This window comes from Schistocerca serialis, chromosome 9 (assembly GCF_023864345.2).
Source record: "Schistocerca serialis cubense isolate TAMUIC-IGC-003099 chromosome 9, iqSchSeri2.2, whole genome shotgun sequence".
NCBI classification, from domain to species: Eukaryota; Metazoa; Arthropoda; class Insecta; order Orthoptera; family Acrididae; genus Schistocerca; species Schistocerca serialis.
Genome location: NC_064646.1, coordinates 324,648,526 through 324,666,946, shown reverse-complemented (window position 1 = coordinate 324,666,946; position 18,421 = coordinate 324,648,526). Strand labels below are relative to the sequence as shown.

General features: G+C 37.8%; 1 protein-coding gene across 1 annotated transcript in view; it reads left to right on the top strand.

Moving 5' to 3' along the window:
- LOC126418772 (AP-1 complex subunit beta-1) overlaps positions 1–17,610 on the top strand; it is a 54,712-nt gene extending 37,102 nt beyond the window's left edge. Inside the window, exons 14-18 of the mRNA XM_050085699.1 lie at positions 6,279–6,365; positions 8,720–8,849; positions 13,374–13,545; positions 13,660–13,814; positions 17,111–17,610. Of these exons, the coding sequence (XP_049941656.1) occupies positions 6,279–6,365; positions 8,720–8,849; positions 13,374–13,545; positions 13,660–13,814; positions 17,111–17,185 (619 nt within the window). The 3' untranslated portion in view covers positions 17,186–17,610. The remainder of the gene's footprint in view (positions 1–6,278; positions 6,366–8,719; positions 8,850–13,373; positions 13,546–13,659; positions 13,815–17,110) is intronic.
- Positions 17,611–18,421: the final 811 nt, after the last annotated feature.

Here is an 18,421-nt window from a genome sequence, read left to right as displayed (position 1 = left end):
ACCTTATCATAGTCTTCACTGCACTCTGGTTCTGAATTTGAAGAAGTCTGGAAAGTTCGTACAAATAATTTTTCTCCCAACATGTGTGATCAAGTAATATTGAAACTCAGTTAAATTGTAATCAGGTAATTAATATATTCCACATCGATAACTTTAGAAACCTTTGTGCAGTGAAATTTGTTTGAAGAGTGATGATGGCAGAACTGGTTCATTAGTAACAACTGACAATCTGAGCCTTGGAATCACTTGTGCATTCTTTGTAAGCATGAAAGGTGTACATGATGAACAGAAAATTGTTCTTCGAACAGGGCTTGTTTGCTTCATAGATGTGATGGAACCTTGATGGAAATTGCATCGCACCGTAAGTCAACCTTTTGTTGAAAAGTTCCTGCATACACAGCCACCAAGTAGGCAAGCTACCTACAAATTAAATCAAAGGTTTGAGGTGACTGTCTAAAATTAGTAACTACCGAAGAAAATCTGCAACATGCACAGGTCTTCATTAAATTTCCCAAGAAATCTGCAAGAAGAGCTTCAAACGAGCTGTAGTTCCTATAAAGTATAAGGAGAAAGTCAAAAATACTATATCTGAAGCCCCCATAAAGATAAATTACTACCTACCCTAAACAGGAATGATCTTTATCGAAGACATGAATTCTTTGAGCTGTATGTGATCTGCAGTGAAAGTGATCATAACTTTTACAAAACAGTCCCGTAGTCTGAAGCAGGTCTTTAATTAAATGGAAGAATTAATAAATACAGTTCTGTGTATTGGTCTTTTGAAAATTCAGGACTTGTTATTGAGAAGTTAAATATTCCCAAAGCTAGTTCGGGCTGGTATATGGAGTAAAGAAGTGATAGGCCCTAATTTGTTTGATGGGACAATGACTGCAGACATGTATCTTAAAATGTTCCGCCAGAGGCTGTGCATTATGAAGAGGTGCTTGATCGTGTTGAAAGATGCAATTGCCATCCCCGAATTACTCTTCAACAGTGGGAAGCAGGAAGATGCTTAAAACACCAATGTATACCTGTGCTGTGATAGCGCCGTGCAAAACAAGGGATGCAAGCCCCCTCCATGAAAAACACGACCACACCATAACACCACCGCCTCCAAATTTTACTGTTGGCACTACACACGCTGGCAGATGACGTTCAGCGAGCATTCGTCATACCCGCACCCTGCCATCGGTTTGCCACTTTGTGTACCGTGATTCGTCATTCCACAAATTTTTCAACTGTTCAGTTGTCCAATATTTATGCTTCTTACACCAAGCATGTCGTCCTTTGGCATTTACTGGCGTTGTGTGGCTTATGAGCAGCCGCTCAACCATGAAATACAAGTTTTCTCATCTTCTGCCTAACTGTCATTGTACTTGCAGTGGATCCTGAAGCAATCTGGAATTCCTGTGTGATGGTCTGGATAGATGTCTGCCTATTACACATTACGACCCTCTTCAACTGTCAGCAATCTCAGTCAACAGACGAGGTTGGCCTGTAAGCCTTTGTGGTGTACGTCTCCTTTCACCTCTCCACTTCACTTTCACATTGTAAACAGTGGACCTACAAATGTTTAGGTGTGTGGAAATCTCGGGTACAGATGTATGACACAAGTTACACCCAATCTCCTGACCACGTTCGAAGTCCGTAAGTTCCGCGAAGTGCCCCATTCTGCTCTCTCACAATGTCTGACTACTGAGGTCACTGATATGGAGTACCTGGCAGTAGGTGGCAGCACAATGCACATAATATGAAAAACATATGTTTTTGGGGGTGTCTTGATGCTTTTGATCACATAGTGTACATAAATCAGTGTTTAAATGATCGGTTAAATATCTAGATCACAATGGAAGACACTGAACCATTTCAGTGGAACAGATTACTTTGTAAAGACCATTAAAGCTACAAAACACTGTACTACATTTTCAGTTAATAGACTTTTGTCACACTCCGTATTTTAGATATCAGTGATGAAGCAGTTCTACATAGATAGACCTGTTCTGGTTTTAAAGTTGACTTCAATTGTAGGAAATATGGAAGTGCTGGCATGGAATAAAAAAAAATACAGTAAAAAGTCCATATCAAGGAATACATTACAAAATGTAATGAAACCTGAGCCCTTCTATACAACTGAATGCCTAGCACTGAATTAGACAAACTAGAAATATTAGAGAGAAAAATTGTGAAGAAAAGTTCAGGTCCCTTAAGCAGCACATAAGCCTGTGAATTGAGAAACGATGTTGAAATATAAAATTTTCCGGTGTTCCCCCATGAACCTCTTGGGTAAAATATTCCGGAGGTAAAATAGTCCCCCATTCGGATCTCCGGGCGGGGACTACTCAGGACGACGTCGTTATCAGGAGAAAGAAAACTGGCGTTCTACGGATCGGAGCGTGGAATGTCAGATCCCTTAATCGGGCAGGTAGGTTAGAAAATTTAAAAAGGGAAATGGATAGGTTGAAGTTAGATATAGTGGGAATTAGTGAAGTTCGGTGGCAGGAGGAACAAGACTTCTGGTCAGGTGAATACAGGGTTATAAATACAAAATCAAATAGGGGTAATGCAGGAGTAGGTTTAATAATGAATAAAAAAATAGGAGGATGGGTAAGCTACTACAAACAGCATAGTAAATGCATTTTGTGGCCAAGAGAGACACGAAGCCCATGCCTACTACAGTAGTACAAGTTTATATGCCAACTAGCTCTGCAGATGATGAAGAAATTGATGAAATGTATGATGAGATAAAAGAAATTATTCAGGTAGTGAAGGTAGATGAAAATTTAATAGTCATGGGTGACTGGAATTAGAGAGTAGGAAAAGGGAGAGAAGGAAACATAGTGGGTGAATATGGATTGGGAGAGAGAAATGAAAGAGGAAGCCGTCTGGTAGAATTTTGCACAGAGCATAACTTAATCATAGCTAACACTTGGTTTAAGAATCATGAAAGAAGTTTGTATACATGGAAGAACCCTGGAGATACTAAAAGGTATCAAATAGATTATATAATGGTAAGACAGAGATTTAGGAACCAGGTTTTAAATTGTAAGACATTTCCAGGGCCAGATGTGGACTCCAACCACAATCTATTGGTTATGAACTGTAGATTAAAACTGAAGAAACTGCAAAAAAGGCGGGAATTTAAGGAGATGGGGCCTGGATAAACTGACTAAACCAGAGGTTGTACAGAGTTTCAGGGAGAGCATAAGGGAACAATTGACAGGAATGGGGGAAAGACAGTAGAAGAAGAATGGGTAGCTCTGAGGGATGAAGTAGTGAAGGCAGCAGAGGATCAAGTAGGTAAAAAGGTGAGGGGTAGTAGAAATCCTTGGGTAGCAGAAGAAATATTGAATTTAATTGATGAAAGGAGAAAATATAAAAATGCAGTAAATGAAGCAGGCAAAAAGGAATACAAACATCTCAAAAATGAGATCGACAGGAAGTGCAAAATGGCTAAGCAGGCATGGCTAGAGGACAAATGTAAGGATGTAGAGGCTTATCTCACTAGGGGTAAGATAGATACTGCCTACAGGAAAATTAAAGAGACCTTTGGAGAAAGGAGAACCACTTGCATGAATATGAAGAGCTTTGATGGAAACCCAGTTCCAAGCAAAGAAGGGAAAGCAGAAAGGTGGAAGGAGTATATAGAGGGTCTATACAAGGGCGATGTACTTGAGGACAATATTATGGAAGAGGATGTAGATGAAGATGAAATGGGAGATACGATACTGCGTGAAGAGCTTGACAGAGCACTGAAAGACCCGAGTCGAAACAAGGCCCCGGGAGTAGACAACATTCCATTGGAACTACTGATGGCCTTGGGAGAGCCAGTCCTGACAAAACTCTACCATCTGGTGAACAAGATGTATGAGACAGGCTAAATACCCTCAGACTTAAAGAAGAATATAATTATTCCAATCCTAAAGAAAGCAGGTGTTGACAGATGTGAAAATTACCGAACTATCAGTTTAATAAGTCACAGCTGCAAAATACTAACACGAACTCTTTACAGACGAATGGAAAAACTGGTAGAAGCCAACCTCGGCGAAGATCAGTTTAGATTCCGCAGAAATGTTGGAACACGTGAGGCAATACTGACCCTACGTCTTATCTTAGAAAATAGATTAAGGAAAGGCAAACCTACATTTCTAGCATTTGTAGACTTAGAGAAAGCTTTTGACAATGTTAACTGGAATACTCTCTTTCAAATTCTAAAGGTGGCAGGGGTAAAATACAGGGAGCGAAAGGCTATTTACAATTTGTACAGAAACCAGATGGCAGTTATAAGAGTCGAGGGGGCATGAAAGGGAAGCAGCGGTTGGGAAGGGAGCGAGACAGGGTTGTAGCTTGTCCTCGATGTTATTTAATCTGTATATTGAGCAAGCAGTAAAGGAAACAAAAGAAAAATTCGGTGTAGGTATTAAAGTCCATGGAGAAGAAATAAAAACTTTGAGGTTCGCCGATGACATTGTAATTCTGTCAGAGACAGCAAAGGACTTGGAAGAGCTGTTGAACGGAATGGACAGTGTCTTGAAAGGAGGATATAAGATGAACACAAACAAAAGCAAAACGAGGATAATGGAATGTAGTCGAATTAAGTTGGGTGATGCGGGGGGAATTAGATTAGGAAATGAGACACTTAAAGTAGTAAAGGAGTTTTGCTATTTGGGGAGCAAAATAACTGATGATGGTCGAAGTAGAGAGGATATAAAATGTAGACTGGCAATGGCAAGGAAAGCGTTTCTGAAGAAGAGAAATTTGTTAACATCGAGTATAGATTTAAGTGTCAGGAAGTCGTTTCTGAAAGTATTTGTATGGAGTGTATCCGTGTATGGAAGTGAAACATGGACGATAAATAGTTTAGACAAGAAGAGAATAGAAGCTTTTGAAATATGGTGCTACAGAAGAATGCTGAAGATTAGATGGTAGATGGGTAGATCACATAACTAATGAGGAGGTATTGAATAGAATTGGGGAGAAGAGGAGTTTGTGGCACAACTGGACAAGAAGAAGGGACTGGTTGATAGGACATGTTCTGAAGCACCAAGGGATCACAAATTTAGCATTGGAGGGCAGTGTGGAGGGTAAAAATCGTAGAGGGAGACCAAGAGATGAATACACTAAGCAGATTCAGAAGGATGTAGGTTGCAGTAAGTACTGGGAGATGAAGCAGCTTGCACAGGATAGAGTAGCATGGAGAGCTGCATCAAACCAGTCTCAGGACTGAAGACGACGACAACAACAACAACAACAGTATTCAGAAAATATAGAAAGAATAAGATGACAAGGAAAACATTGATATTTTTTGGACATTTATGTAGGACGAATGACAGTAAGCTACAAACACAAATCTTAAAGTGTATCTCGGAAAAGAAATTACCTAGGAGCGGGATCTATGAAGTTAAAAGATGATTTAGAAATATAGAAGATAAAGGTAGCAGGAGAAAGTTTTCTGCAGGAAAATATTAGTCAGAAGGTTTGAAAGGCAGGAGCAATAAAAGTAGGCAGGAAGTACTCTTAAAAAAAAAAAAGGAACCCATGGTGAAAAAAGAGAAGAAAATTAAAATAGTCACGTGGTCCCTAGTTGGCTAAAATGGAAGGGCAATTTGTCCACTGGTTAATATTGACAGGTTCTCATTACAGCGAGAGTCATACTTCTGTTGACAGTACAGTACTGTGTGAGATAGTTTGTTCCGTTCTCATGTAGAGCTCCATCTTGTAAGATTGGCTTCAACTTTTTGGTACCATTCAACACCCCTACACCCTTTCCCCACTCTTTTTGTAGATGGTAAAGGAAGCTGCACATGTAGACAGTGAATGGAGAAGATTTATAGTTAGACATATTGTAGTGTATAATAGTTCCATGACTTTTAAATTACTTAAGTCAGTTGATTTGGGGTGGGGGAGGGGACCAAACAGCGAGGTCATCGGTCCCATCAGACTAAGGAAGGAGGGGAAAGGAAATCGGTCCTGCCCTTTTAAAGGAACCATTCTGGCATGGCCGGATGTGGGTTTGAACTGTTGTCCTCCCAAAATTACTTAGGAGTATCACTTTTGTACTGATCACTAGTTTAGTTAAAGTACTAAACATTGAGCATTCATACGTCTTTCAGAACAACCAGTAATGTATACAGCATCCATGAGTCACTGAAAGATGTGCAGATAGTTACATATTGATATTTGATTGTTACACTTGACTATAAACCCCTGTTGATATACTATTAAAAATTTGTACAATGATGACAAAACATAATTAGTGACTAGTGTACATTTCTTTTCAGAAATGGGCAGATTCAGATGGATTTTACGTTTACGAACAGAGCCATGCAACCAATGGCCGGTTTTGCAATTCAGCTTAATAAAAACAGGTATGTGAAATCTAAATCTACTTTTTTAGTTTTTAGACAGCTTTTTTATTTGTTTTGTTTAAATTCAGTTCTACTTATCTATAAGATGTCAATGTTTCTAAAGGTCTGTGTTTGTTACTCTTTATATCCTAACTTTTGAAGCTTGGGTGCTGCACAGCTTCAGCACACATAAGTTATTTTGTTTACAAGTAAGGGTCGAAAAAGCTATTTGTATTCATTTTATTTACTGAAGCTTTTCGGCCAGACTAGTTCTGTGCATTACTTAAAATTTTCCCACTATTTGTGGTGAATGTCTTCAACATCATCCAAATTTCTGAATTATTGTTAATGTATATGCAGCTCCTAAATATTTTAAATACAGTCAGCAATGAGATATTCTAACACTTCAGTCCCCAATCCAAACCAAGCACAAGCCATAACAATACTGCATGTGTTCCATCGCACAGTTTCTGTGTCAAGTTTTCAGTCTTCCATTAGTTTCAGGCCTATCACTGAGGGAGGTGGCACAGTAATTGACAGTGGACTTGCACATTAGTTGTCTAGTGTTGAAATCCTCATTGACCATCCAGAGTGGATTTTTTTAAAAAAAAGGCAAAGCTGAAATTGTTCTCTTCAGAAATAATATGGCTGTTCTCTTCCGAAATATGGCTGTTTTCATTCCTCATCCTTCCCTGATAAGTTTGTGGATCTTTTCAAATGACCTCATTGACAGGATGTGGAACCCTAATCTCCCTTCCTTTGCTTCAGGCCTAAAACACAATATTTACATCTCATTCTGATCACTTGGCACTAACAGTGTAGAAGAATCGTGCACAAGAACACTGAAGTATCCTCTGTTGTAGTCAGTGTTGCTGACATTGTGGTAAGTGCAGAGCATTCTTGTTACATATTCAAGGTAGACGTACGTTGAAGTAGATGCTGAAATTCTGATTCTGGATGAGGTATTTCCTAATTTTTATATACATTTCTCTGAAAATTTTTGACAACCGGAAATGACAGGAAAAACGATGAAATGTGCAGCTGCTGAAGGGACGGAAGGGAGCCAAATACTAGATAAGGAAACATACAGGCAACAGTAAGAAGTGAACCAAATACTAAATTCCTTTAATTCAACATTGCAAGTTGTTTGTTCTCTCCCTGTTTAGATTTTCAAGAAGTGAGATTCCAGTGATGTAAATGAGGATACAGTAAGTTAACATTCCAATTCATTTTATGAAGTACTTTTTTAAAATTATACCCATGAAATATATACTGACATACCTATGTTTATATTGCTGTAAAAATTCACAAAAATATTGTTGCTTATAATTACATTAGAAACTGGAAGCTGCACAGATGTGTGTGTTAATTTTGAGGAAAAAGTGATTTCTAATCATGTTCTGTTCTTATCACTGTGTTTCAACAAACTAATTTCATTCGCTGTGTGAAATCATTAACACAGAAACTGCCATAAGCTCATCTGCATAGATTGTAGGATGCTGCTTGGTGCAGATACATTGATTAAATATCTAGGTGCAACATTGCAGAGCGATATGAAATGGAATCAGCATGTCAGTTTGGTAATGGGGAATGCGAATGCTTGCCTCCATTTTATTGGGAGAATTTTGGGGAAGTGTAATTAATATATAAAGGTGATGGTGTATAGAACACTAGCATTCTTGGGTACTGCAAGAGTGTTTGTGATCCCCACCAGGTCAGATCAGAGGTGGAACCAAAGCAATTCAGAGGCGCCACCAGAATGCTTGATCAGTCTGCAAGTATTATGAAGAGGCTTTGTGAGCTCAAATGGAAATCCCTGGAAGATGATGTTCTTTTTGCGTGAGATTGAGGAAATTCGCAGAACTGGCATTTGTGGCTGATTTCAGAACAATTCTAATGCTACCAACATACATTTCACTTAAGGATGAGACAAAATACATCTTGTACAGGGGCTTTTAGACAGTTGTTTTTCCTCTCACTCTATTTGCGAGTGGAATATGAAAGAAAATGACTGGTAGTGGTACATGGAATCCGCCTTCTATGCACCATATGGTTGCATGTGAAGTATGTATATAAATGTAGCTGCAGTGTCTTCTTGTTGACAGTGATGTGAAATTTTGTACAGTGCAGGTCAGGAACATCTGGACCCAACGGATGGTGTCTGTGCAAGTTTGATAGTGAGCTTGAATGGAGTCAGTTGTCAACATCACTTTGGCAACGACTTCATATGTAGATATTTACAGTTATTTTTGCTCCACATAATATTGATCAAAGTAGTTTTCCATTTTAAAGCTTTTTTCTTGTGTAATTAGTTTTGGTGTTAAATTTCTTATATCGAGAATTTTATTGATAATGATACTTAATTTCTGTTGCAGCTTTGGGTTAACACCAAGTGCACAGTTGCAGGTGATGACTCCATTGCCACCTGGGATGTCCCATGAAAGTTCCCTTCCATTAGCTACCACAGGAGCTGTACAGCGTATGGAACCACTAAATAATCTACAGGTATATGTGAAATGTGACTATTCACTTCGTAATGTGCAATTTTTGAATAATTTGATTTGATGTGTAAGAGAGATGTCAAGATATTAAATAAGAAAACATTTTTAAGAGAAATACATTAGTTTACGTTACTTTAGACATTCCTGAGATACTGCTACTAAAATGCACACTGCAGTTTGTAGTATACAAAAATAAAATGTATAAATTCTTTGTTCTGTGACTCTGTCCTCAATGAATTCTTCAGTAGAATAATGTTTTTCAACCAGAAGAGCAAATAGTAATCTTTCCAGTGAACCAAGACCCATGTTAAAATATGTTACCCCCTTTTATTTTATTGTAAATTTTAAATGCCATATACTTTCGTGTTGGGGTATAGTTTTAAGCAGTGTGTCAGGAGTTCAAAATTCACTCTGTGCTGAGTGCTGTAGTTGTGATCAAAACAGGGTTTTTATATAAGAACAACAGTACTTCATATATGTAAAGGGAGGGAATAGACAATATTTTTAAATCTTTTAACAGTGGACAACAGGATACCCATTGTTTGGAAACACACATATTCCAAATTGTTTTCTTTTGTAATACTAGGAGTTTCATATTTGTTGAATTCCCCAGATCATGCCATAACGAATAACTGACTCAAAATGACAGTGAAAGTCTACCTTTCTGGTGTTAGTCTGTAGAAACTGCCAAAATAATCATTGCAGATGCTAAGCTGTTGAGTTCATTTGCTAATTGGTCAATATGTAGATTCCAATTTAGATTTTGTCAAGATGATTAAACCCAAGAACATCACACAGTTTGCTTCTGTGAAATCCTGATCATTATAGGTTACCTTCATTTCACTCAATTCTAATAATTTAGCTTCAGATTGCATCATTTTAGTTTGTTACATTTAGTTTTAGTCCATTGTGATACAACATAGGTTCAAGCTCTTTTGGAGCATTTTTGACACTTTCTGAAATTCTGTCAGGTACCTCATTTTCAATTACAACTGATGTCATGAGCAAATAAAACTGTATAAACATCACTAGCAAGTGATATGTCGTCTAGAAAAAGGACAGACAGGGACCAATATCAAATTTTGTGGGGCTCCTTGGGGAAATTCTTTTACAGTTTTAGGAGTAATTGCTTGAATTTGAAGTTACAATTAGTCGTCATTTCCTATCTGTTAGACAGATTTCATATATCTGTAATTTGCGGAGAAATATTGAAAGGGTTCACTGAATCAGGATTTTGTCAGACCACAGAATATTCCTGTGACCTCTAATGTAGAACTCTTTTTAGTAAACTCTTTGATGGCGTTTACTGTGCTTTCTCCCTGTTGGAATACAAACAGATTTTTAAAAAACTCATTTGTAGTAAGAAATTTTGGAATTTGTCTTGCTACAGTCTTTTCAAACCCTTTGAGAGGATTGGCAGAGGGGAGATAAGGCAATAATTCCACATACCTTGAGCCAATCCCTTTTTGAACAGTGGTTTTATCTCAGCAATTTCAATATATTTGGAAAGCATACCTGCTTGAAAGATTGATTTGTAACCACTGACAGTGTTTGTGAAATGATATTCTTGATCACAGGAAGGGTATTTCATCACATACAGGTGTGGTTTAATTTTTTTAGAGAGTATTTCATTTTCAACATCCATTTGGGTGATTTTTCAAACTCTTCACAAGATGTATTTTGGTTATTTTCGGAGCCTGTGAAATTTGTTATGCCTCGACTGGCTGCCATATCTACATCTGAACTTGATACATTTAAGAAGAATTCTTTGAAACAATTTGACATCTGAACAGGATGTATCATATGATTTTGAAATTTAATTTTCGAAATCTCTTGGCTTTTGACATTGGTTGCTCATTGTGATTGAAAGACTGACCAAACACTTTTGTCTTATTTCTGTGTTTGAGGATAAATGTATTATTTGTTAGCTGCCACTATAAACTTCTTGAAAACTGCTGTATAGACATTACATACTCTACAAAATCAGGATTTCTGTTCAGTTTTAACTGATTATGTAGTTCTCTCTTTCTGGCACTATACACATTTATTCCTGGTGTAATCCATTTAAGTTTACTGCTCACTTTCTCTTGACAACATCTAGGAGGAAAAGATCCATTAAACATACTTGGAAAAAATTCAACAATTTGCCTATTCTATGACACTTGAACTGTAGTGGTCTGCAGGTTAGCTAACAATACTTAATTTATTGTAGAATAAATCCCTATTATGTTTTCTTAAATTCCTTTTTATATACAAGAAGCTTTGTCTGTGTTTGGGAGGTCAATAAACAGAGCTGAGTGATCCTAAGTACCTAGGTCTAGCAGTACTTATTTGCATTTTCAAATTGGTAATTAGTAATGAAGTTATCAGTGCAGGCCATTGATCTGCTGCAGTCTCTCCAGAAAAGTTTAAGTTAAAACCAGATTTCTGCAAAATTTTACAGAATCACTGCTTTCAGATAACATATTTTTGTTGAAATCTGTTACAATCACTTTTTTTTCCTTACTTTCTTGTCGAAGTTTTTCCCAAGAGGTTGTGAAATTTAGCTAAGAACACGTGTGTTAAAGAACATAAAGAAATTCTATAAATTGCTATAATCACTGTATTCAGATAACTTAACTCTGTAGAGCAACTCCGAAACACATTCACTTCATTTAAATTACTCAAATTTTCTCTTACTCTATAACATACTGAAGAGTCAATAAGAATGCAGGAGCCTCCACAAGATCTCTTTCTCTTACAAAAGCTGCTGTCTACCTTAAGATTATTAATATTTTTTAAAACTTGTATACAGTCTTCTGTTAACTAGCATTCTTTTTGACAGATTGTTATGATATTTACACATTCTGAAAGCAGAATTGTAAGGTGATCAATTTCAGAGTATTTAGGATAAGGTAGTTCTGCTGTAAAGCCATTGATATTCCAGTGCATTCAGTGAATTGTATCCAAAGAAGCAGTTGAGTAACCCACATATCAGATTTCTTTTTATTTTGAACTGAGAGACATAGTGTTAGATTAAAATATTATGAGTGAATATGTTAAGGTTAAAATTTTCAATTGATAGTTTCATAGAAGTATTTCTACAATTTAATAGAAGTACTACTTATCTATTGTCAAGTATTGACTCTTGAGGGGGTTATTTCTTTAGTGTGTTTGAAATAACTTGACTGATTCCTTTGCCGCCAGTTCTGAAGAGGCTACAGTCAGCTCTGTTGGTTAAATAACATTGATGTCAATGTAAGATAACCTTATTCTTGTACCCAGTCCCTCAAATGTAAGAGTAGTCTTCGCGAGTACTGTTGTATGCACCCAATTATTTCAGAAGCATAGAATTGTGTTCTTCCTACTTAAAGTGAAAATGCTAGGCACACTGCAAACAGGCCTTCTAATACCATTAAAATCTCATAAATGCAAAGATAAACCTCTTTATAATTCAGATGAACTGTTCTAATCAATCACTTCAAATACTGAGTTCATTCAATGAAAAATGTTTTGTGGATTCTGTATAAAGAGATAAAAACCAGTTAACATGCGACTCAAAGGAACACAGCTGTCTGCCAGTGTAACTCCACTGTTCTACGCACAGACTCAAGGTGTGCATCTGTTGCTATTGTTTGAATTACCATTGCTAAATAATAAATATTTAAGTGATATATAACGGTCCTATAAAATTTACCAAAAACTTGAATAATTGGTCCAGTACCTTGAGACGGGTTTGTTCTACACAGAGATATTTAATTTAAAATTTTGAAGTTTCTAGCACCAAAACTTGCCTCCTGTAAATATTTAGGGAAAAAATTATAATCACCAAATACACTGTTCACTTACACCAAAGCCGGCCGTGGTGACCGAGCGGTTATAGGTGCTACAGTCTGGAACCGCGCGACCGCTATGGTCGCAGGTTTGAATCCATGGATGTGTGTGCTGTCCTTAGGTTAGGTTTAACTAGGTCTAAGTTCTAGGAGACTGATGACCTTAGAAGTCAAGTCCCATAGTGCTCAGAGCCTTACACCAAAATTCGGGTAACACAAGTTTATAAATGTTCTATTAACTGATAATATGATGGTTTTGTAATGAAGCATCGCTTTGTAAGCTACATTGTTTAATGTGCTATATTGCTGTCACCAAATGCTAAGTAGTTTAAATTATTCGCCACAGTACTCCACTATTTGTGAGTTTCTTTACAACTTAATTTAAAAGATAATTCTTAAATTCAGATATGAGAGTGTGTGAAGATGGTCCGTGGATGATATTTAATCGTTGTCGTCAGTGTCTGTTTTGGGAGAATTTTCTGTTCTTTATAAATGCAACACATTTCTGTTATTGATGTTTCTCACATTGTCTTGACAACTTCCACATTCTTAAAGAAACACAGAATTTTTGATTGTTGTACATATTAGATATCATGAAGCATAATTGCACAATAAACTTGGGGGAGCTTAATTGTACTCAATTTTTGAAGGCTGACAATTTTGCTTCTGTTACATTTAGTTTTACTTCTAATACTTTTTTTTTTTTCATTTGCCAGGTTGCTATAAAGAACAACATAGACGTTTTCTATTTTGCCTGCTTGGTACCAATGAATGTTTTCTTCACTGAAGATGGGCAGATGGACAAGCGTGTGTTCCTTGCAACATGGAAAGACATTCCAGCTCAGAATGAAGTTCAGTATAATTTGACAAATGTGCAGTGCAATGCTGGTAAGCTGAAAACATTAAGCTATATTTTTTGTAGTATTTGCTGTAGTAAATGTAATCAGAATCAGAAACTTTTACCAGGGAATTAATGTTGCTTAAAATTCACTTCATCCACAGATGCAGTGGTGCAAAAAATGCAACAAAACAATGTTTTCACAATAGCAAAGCGTAATGTTGAAGGTCAGGACATGCTGTACCAATCTCTCAAGCTGACAAATGGAATATGGGTTCTTAATGAGCTTAAGATTCAACCAGGAAATCCTAACATCACTGTAAGTACCAAAAATCTGTTCATTCATTTTCTGCTACTCATTGTGAGAATAAGTATGGGATGTGAAATAAGGTAAAGATGATTCAAAAAAGAAAGCTTCAACACCCAAGTGAAAGCTAGGGGAAAAAACTGAAAACGAAAACTTGGGGCTTTGTTTATGGCAATTTTTGTTATCTGTGGTATGAGGACATGCTGAAAAGTAATGCCTCTGAATTTTTTTTAATGTGAAAACTCTTAAAGCTTTTTAAATAAAATGAAGTTAACATCTTTACTCGTTGTATCTGCATATTTGCAGCTATCTGCCATAGAAGGCTTCAAATAGCAGTATGTAGCGTGGGTTGCGTAACATAACTGTCTGTGCCTGAGTAACAGTGTACTACAATAAAGTTTTGAATTCAAAGATTTTGTCCACATGGGACATCTGCAGCAATGGGATGCATTGGGTTCTCTGTCATTGATCATTCTTTGTACAATCCTGACTTGGAATTTTCATCTGCTTCCAAATGGTAAAGAACATCTTTGATGACTTCATTTTGATAGTTATGGAATGGTGTAGTGGAGAGATTGTGGCTTCATCAACAAAATCAGGCATAAACGGGTGTCTCGTCTGGAAATATATGGGTGACTACCGTATTTACTCGAATCTAAGCCGCACCTGAAAAAGACTCGAAATCAAGGAAAAAAAATTTTCCCGAATCTAAGCCGCACCTGAAGTTTGAGACTCGAAATTCAAGAGGAGAGAAAAGTTTTAGGCCACACCTCCAAATCGAAACAAAGTTGGTCCATTGTAATATGAGACACAATTTAGGTCGAATAAATGATGATACAGCTACAGTAGTTTGGTTCGAGTTGTAAGCTTAGCAGTTAAGCTGTACCAAGTAGCCATTGCTATGCGTCAGTCGCTCCGTCCGTATTTATACGGGTACCCTTCCTTTTTCACGTGCTTCGTCTGGTTTGCATTGATTGCTTATTTTTCTTTGATCTGATAAGTGCCGTTCTCTTTGTTATAGGTGTTTGTCACTCTAAGCTGAAAATGCATTACTGTACTGTCATACATTGTTTATCGCATTCTGATAATGAGTTTACGGCCTGTCGCCTCTCGCGGCATGGCTTGCTTTTGTGCGCGCTGCTGCCGCTTACAATTTTAAAAAGAGAGGAATCGTCTCATTATGGAAACAATGTCAAGAGAGTGCTATTTGTTGTTACTACGCTGCTGCTTTCTTTGATAATGATCAACAAGAACCAAATAATAGACTGTGTATGATAGAATATGTTCTGAACAAGAGTTTAGCGAAAATTTTTCTCAGTTTGAAAATCTTTGCTGACGCGTCTTTAGTACGTTATATTCTGCACAGAAATTAGTCATCTTAGATTTAAAAATCTAGTCAATTGCCATGCTTCAATTCTGACTGTATAACTATTAGGCATAAGAATACGAATATAAACATGACATGATATGTATATTCTTCCGCGTTTGTTGTTGTCTCACTCTAGTTTCGTAGTTTATTAGGCAGACAGGATTTAAATGAGATAGCAGCAAATACGAAAGAATGCATGGTAAAATGTTTATATTCGTATTATTCTTATGATGAAGAGAATACTGCGTGTGATTCACAATTCATAGAAGTTCCTATTAGCAACCATCTCTTCTCACAGGTAGGAAAAAATTCAGAACGTAGAGTTGGCCATATTGAGAAACATCCCAGTCTTGCCAGTCGGATTTTCATAGTACATTGAAATGCTGCTACATTCGAAGGTGAACAATACGGAATTTGTATTTGCTTCGTTGGATAATGTATGAAAATGAAGTGGTTGAAACTCGGGGCGGAGAAAAAAGCTCATCTTCCATTTTTTTGCTGACGCAGAGGTTTTGGCGCCAGTATTTATCTTTGTGCCTGCAAAGCATGCCTGTGCAGCGCTACACATATTCGAAGGCAGAAGTTAGTTGTGGCAGCACCTACCAACATTTTTCAGAGCTTCCGCTTACTTTGCACTCGATTCTAAGCCGCGGGCGGTTTTTTGGATTACAAAAACCGGAAAAAAAGTGCGGCTTAGATTCAAGTAAATACGGTACATTGAGGAATAAATGTGTCGATATATACAATAAAGATGAAGTTGTTGTTAAAGTTTGGTTTATTTATGAAGCTTTAAGAGCTTTCACATAAGTAATTTGAAGGCATTAGTTTTGAACATGCCCTTGTACTTTTATGTTTGGCAGTTTGTCATGTTCCCTGAATTATAATTAATTTTTGTGAAAATTGAGAAGTTTTATCAAATTATGTAGATGTGTAAAAAAAAGTTGAGAATTATATATTAGTTAGGAATAAAGGAAATGACTCTCTCCCCCCTCTCCCCCCCTCTCTCTCCCCTCTCTCTCCCCCCTCTCTCCCCCCTCTCTCCCCCCCCTCTCCCCCCCTCTCTCCCCCCCTCTCTCCCCCCCTCTCCCCCCCTCTCTCCCCCCCTCTCCCCCCCTCTCTCCCCCCCTCTCCCCCCCTCTCTCCCCCCCTCTCTCCCCCCCTCTCTCCCCCCCTCTCTCCCCCCCTCTCTCCCCCCCTCTCTCCCCCCTCTCTCCCCCCCTCTCTCCCCCCTCTCTCCCCCCCCCTCTCCCCCCCCTCTCCCCCCCCCTCTCTCCCCCCCCCCCTCTCTCCCCCCCCCCTCTCTCCCCCCCCCCTCTCTCCCCCCCCCCTCTCTCTCCCCCCCCCCTCTCTCTCTCTCCCCCCCTCTCTCTCTCCCCCCCCTCTCTCTCTCCCCCCCCTCTCTCTCTCCCCCCCTCTCTCTCTCTCCCCCCCTCTCTCTCTCTCCCCCCCCTCTCTCTCCCCCCCCCTCTCTCTCCCCCCCCCTCTCTCCCCCCCCCTCTCTCCCCCCCCCTCTCTCCCCCCCCCTCTCTCCCCCCCCCTCTCTCCCCCCCCCTCTCTCCCAAACACACACACACACACACACACACACACACACACACACACACACACACACACACACGTTGAACTACATTGTGCTCAGTCGATTACCGGCTCTTTCCTGACCAATGATTGTACTGCGATGAGTTGGGGGTCTGGGATGGGGTACCTGTTGACAAAGCAGCCCTTCTGCCTTTCAGTGAGTCGTCTACTTTATTCTTAAATAATTCATAATTCTCAAATAGAACTTTCTGTACATTGTTGTGTAAAAGGTTAATCACATTATTAGCTCTTATCAGAATGTATTAAAAGTTTGATAACTGTCATGTCACTGTGTTACATTTGCTTCATTGTGAATTGGCTTATTTTTACTGTCATTATACTATTTCTTCCCCTGTTGCAGTTGTCACTGAAGTCTAGAGCTCTTGACGTCGCACCTGGTGTTTTCCAAGCCTATGATGCTATTCTCCACAGTTAACATTCCATTTGATTGATGTTTCAGTATAGATATGAATTATATCCTACATTCAACAGTTATAATTTATAGTACTCTATTACATGTGTAGTAAATACTGTTACATAGTTAAAAGTATATTCGTTTAAATGCACTGTGTAAATGAAGAGAGATGGTGGATATGAGGAAATTCATATAAAATATGAATTTTGAATATGATTTGTCTCAAACTGTCAGAATAAGAACCTGTAATGTGTTAAACTAGATTTGTAATTGTTTCTGCTACTGGATAGAATCTCCTTTTGGAAAACTCAAACATAAATAATTCAAGGGAAATGCACTGAAGGAAAAAATGTTCCCTGTTACAATGTCTATCTTAAAAACCAAAGAGACTTTGTTTTGGAGCACTATGGCTTGTTAAATGAATAAATTTTTAGGTAAAACTGAAATAGTATTTTCATTTGCCACCACACCTACATATTAGTTCTTAGTATTTTTTTAATTAAAAATTGTTGGCATATTTACTAATTAGCATATTTACTAATTAGCATATTTTAGTCACAGTATTTCTGAAAATGACAAAGTACAATTATAAAAGGGAAACAAAACTTTCAATTTAATTTGTGGTGGTTTCTTACTGTTACGTTACTTGTTTTCTCTTTTTTTTATCTTCCAGTTCAATCATAGGTATGAAGCAGATTAATTTTTCTTCTGTTATTTGTATGATTTTGACTTGATGTACAATCAGAGTATTATCTGAAAGTCCTGAAGAAGTTAGTTTCCTGTGTTCACAAAAAATATAGAATGTGCAGCCAAATATGTGATAAAATTTTCTGCTGAAAGTAACTATTAAATGGTATGGTGCAAACATGAAGAAAAGAGAGAAAACACAAGTTTCTTTAACATTAATTTGACGATGCAGGAAAAGATATATTGCTAAGTTGCAGACAGGCACAATTTAAAAATATTTACAAACAAGTTTTTGGTCTCAGCATTCGTCAGAAACACACACTCACACAAGTAACAAATATATAGACAGTATGTGCTAGATTTTACTGTGCTTCTGCAACTAATTTTAAAATGGCCAAGGTGCTGAGCAGAATGGTCACTCAGTGAACAAGATACTGTTGGAAAGTGAACTTTAAAGGGCTATGGCTGGTCACTGGTAGAAAAAGTTATGGCGTGCTACAAGAAGACAAAGTTGCATTTATGCCAATTGCAGGAAGTAGTGCCACATTGAAATAAGCATGAAACAGCAGC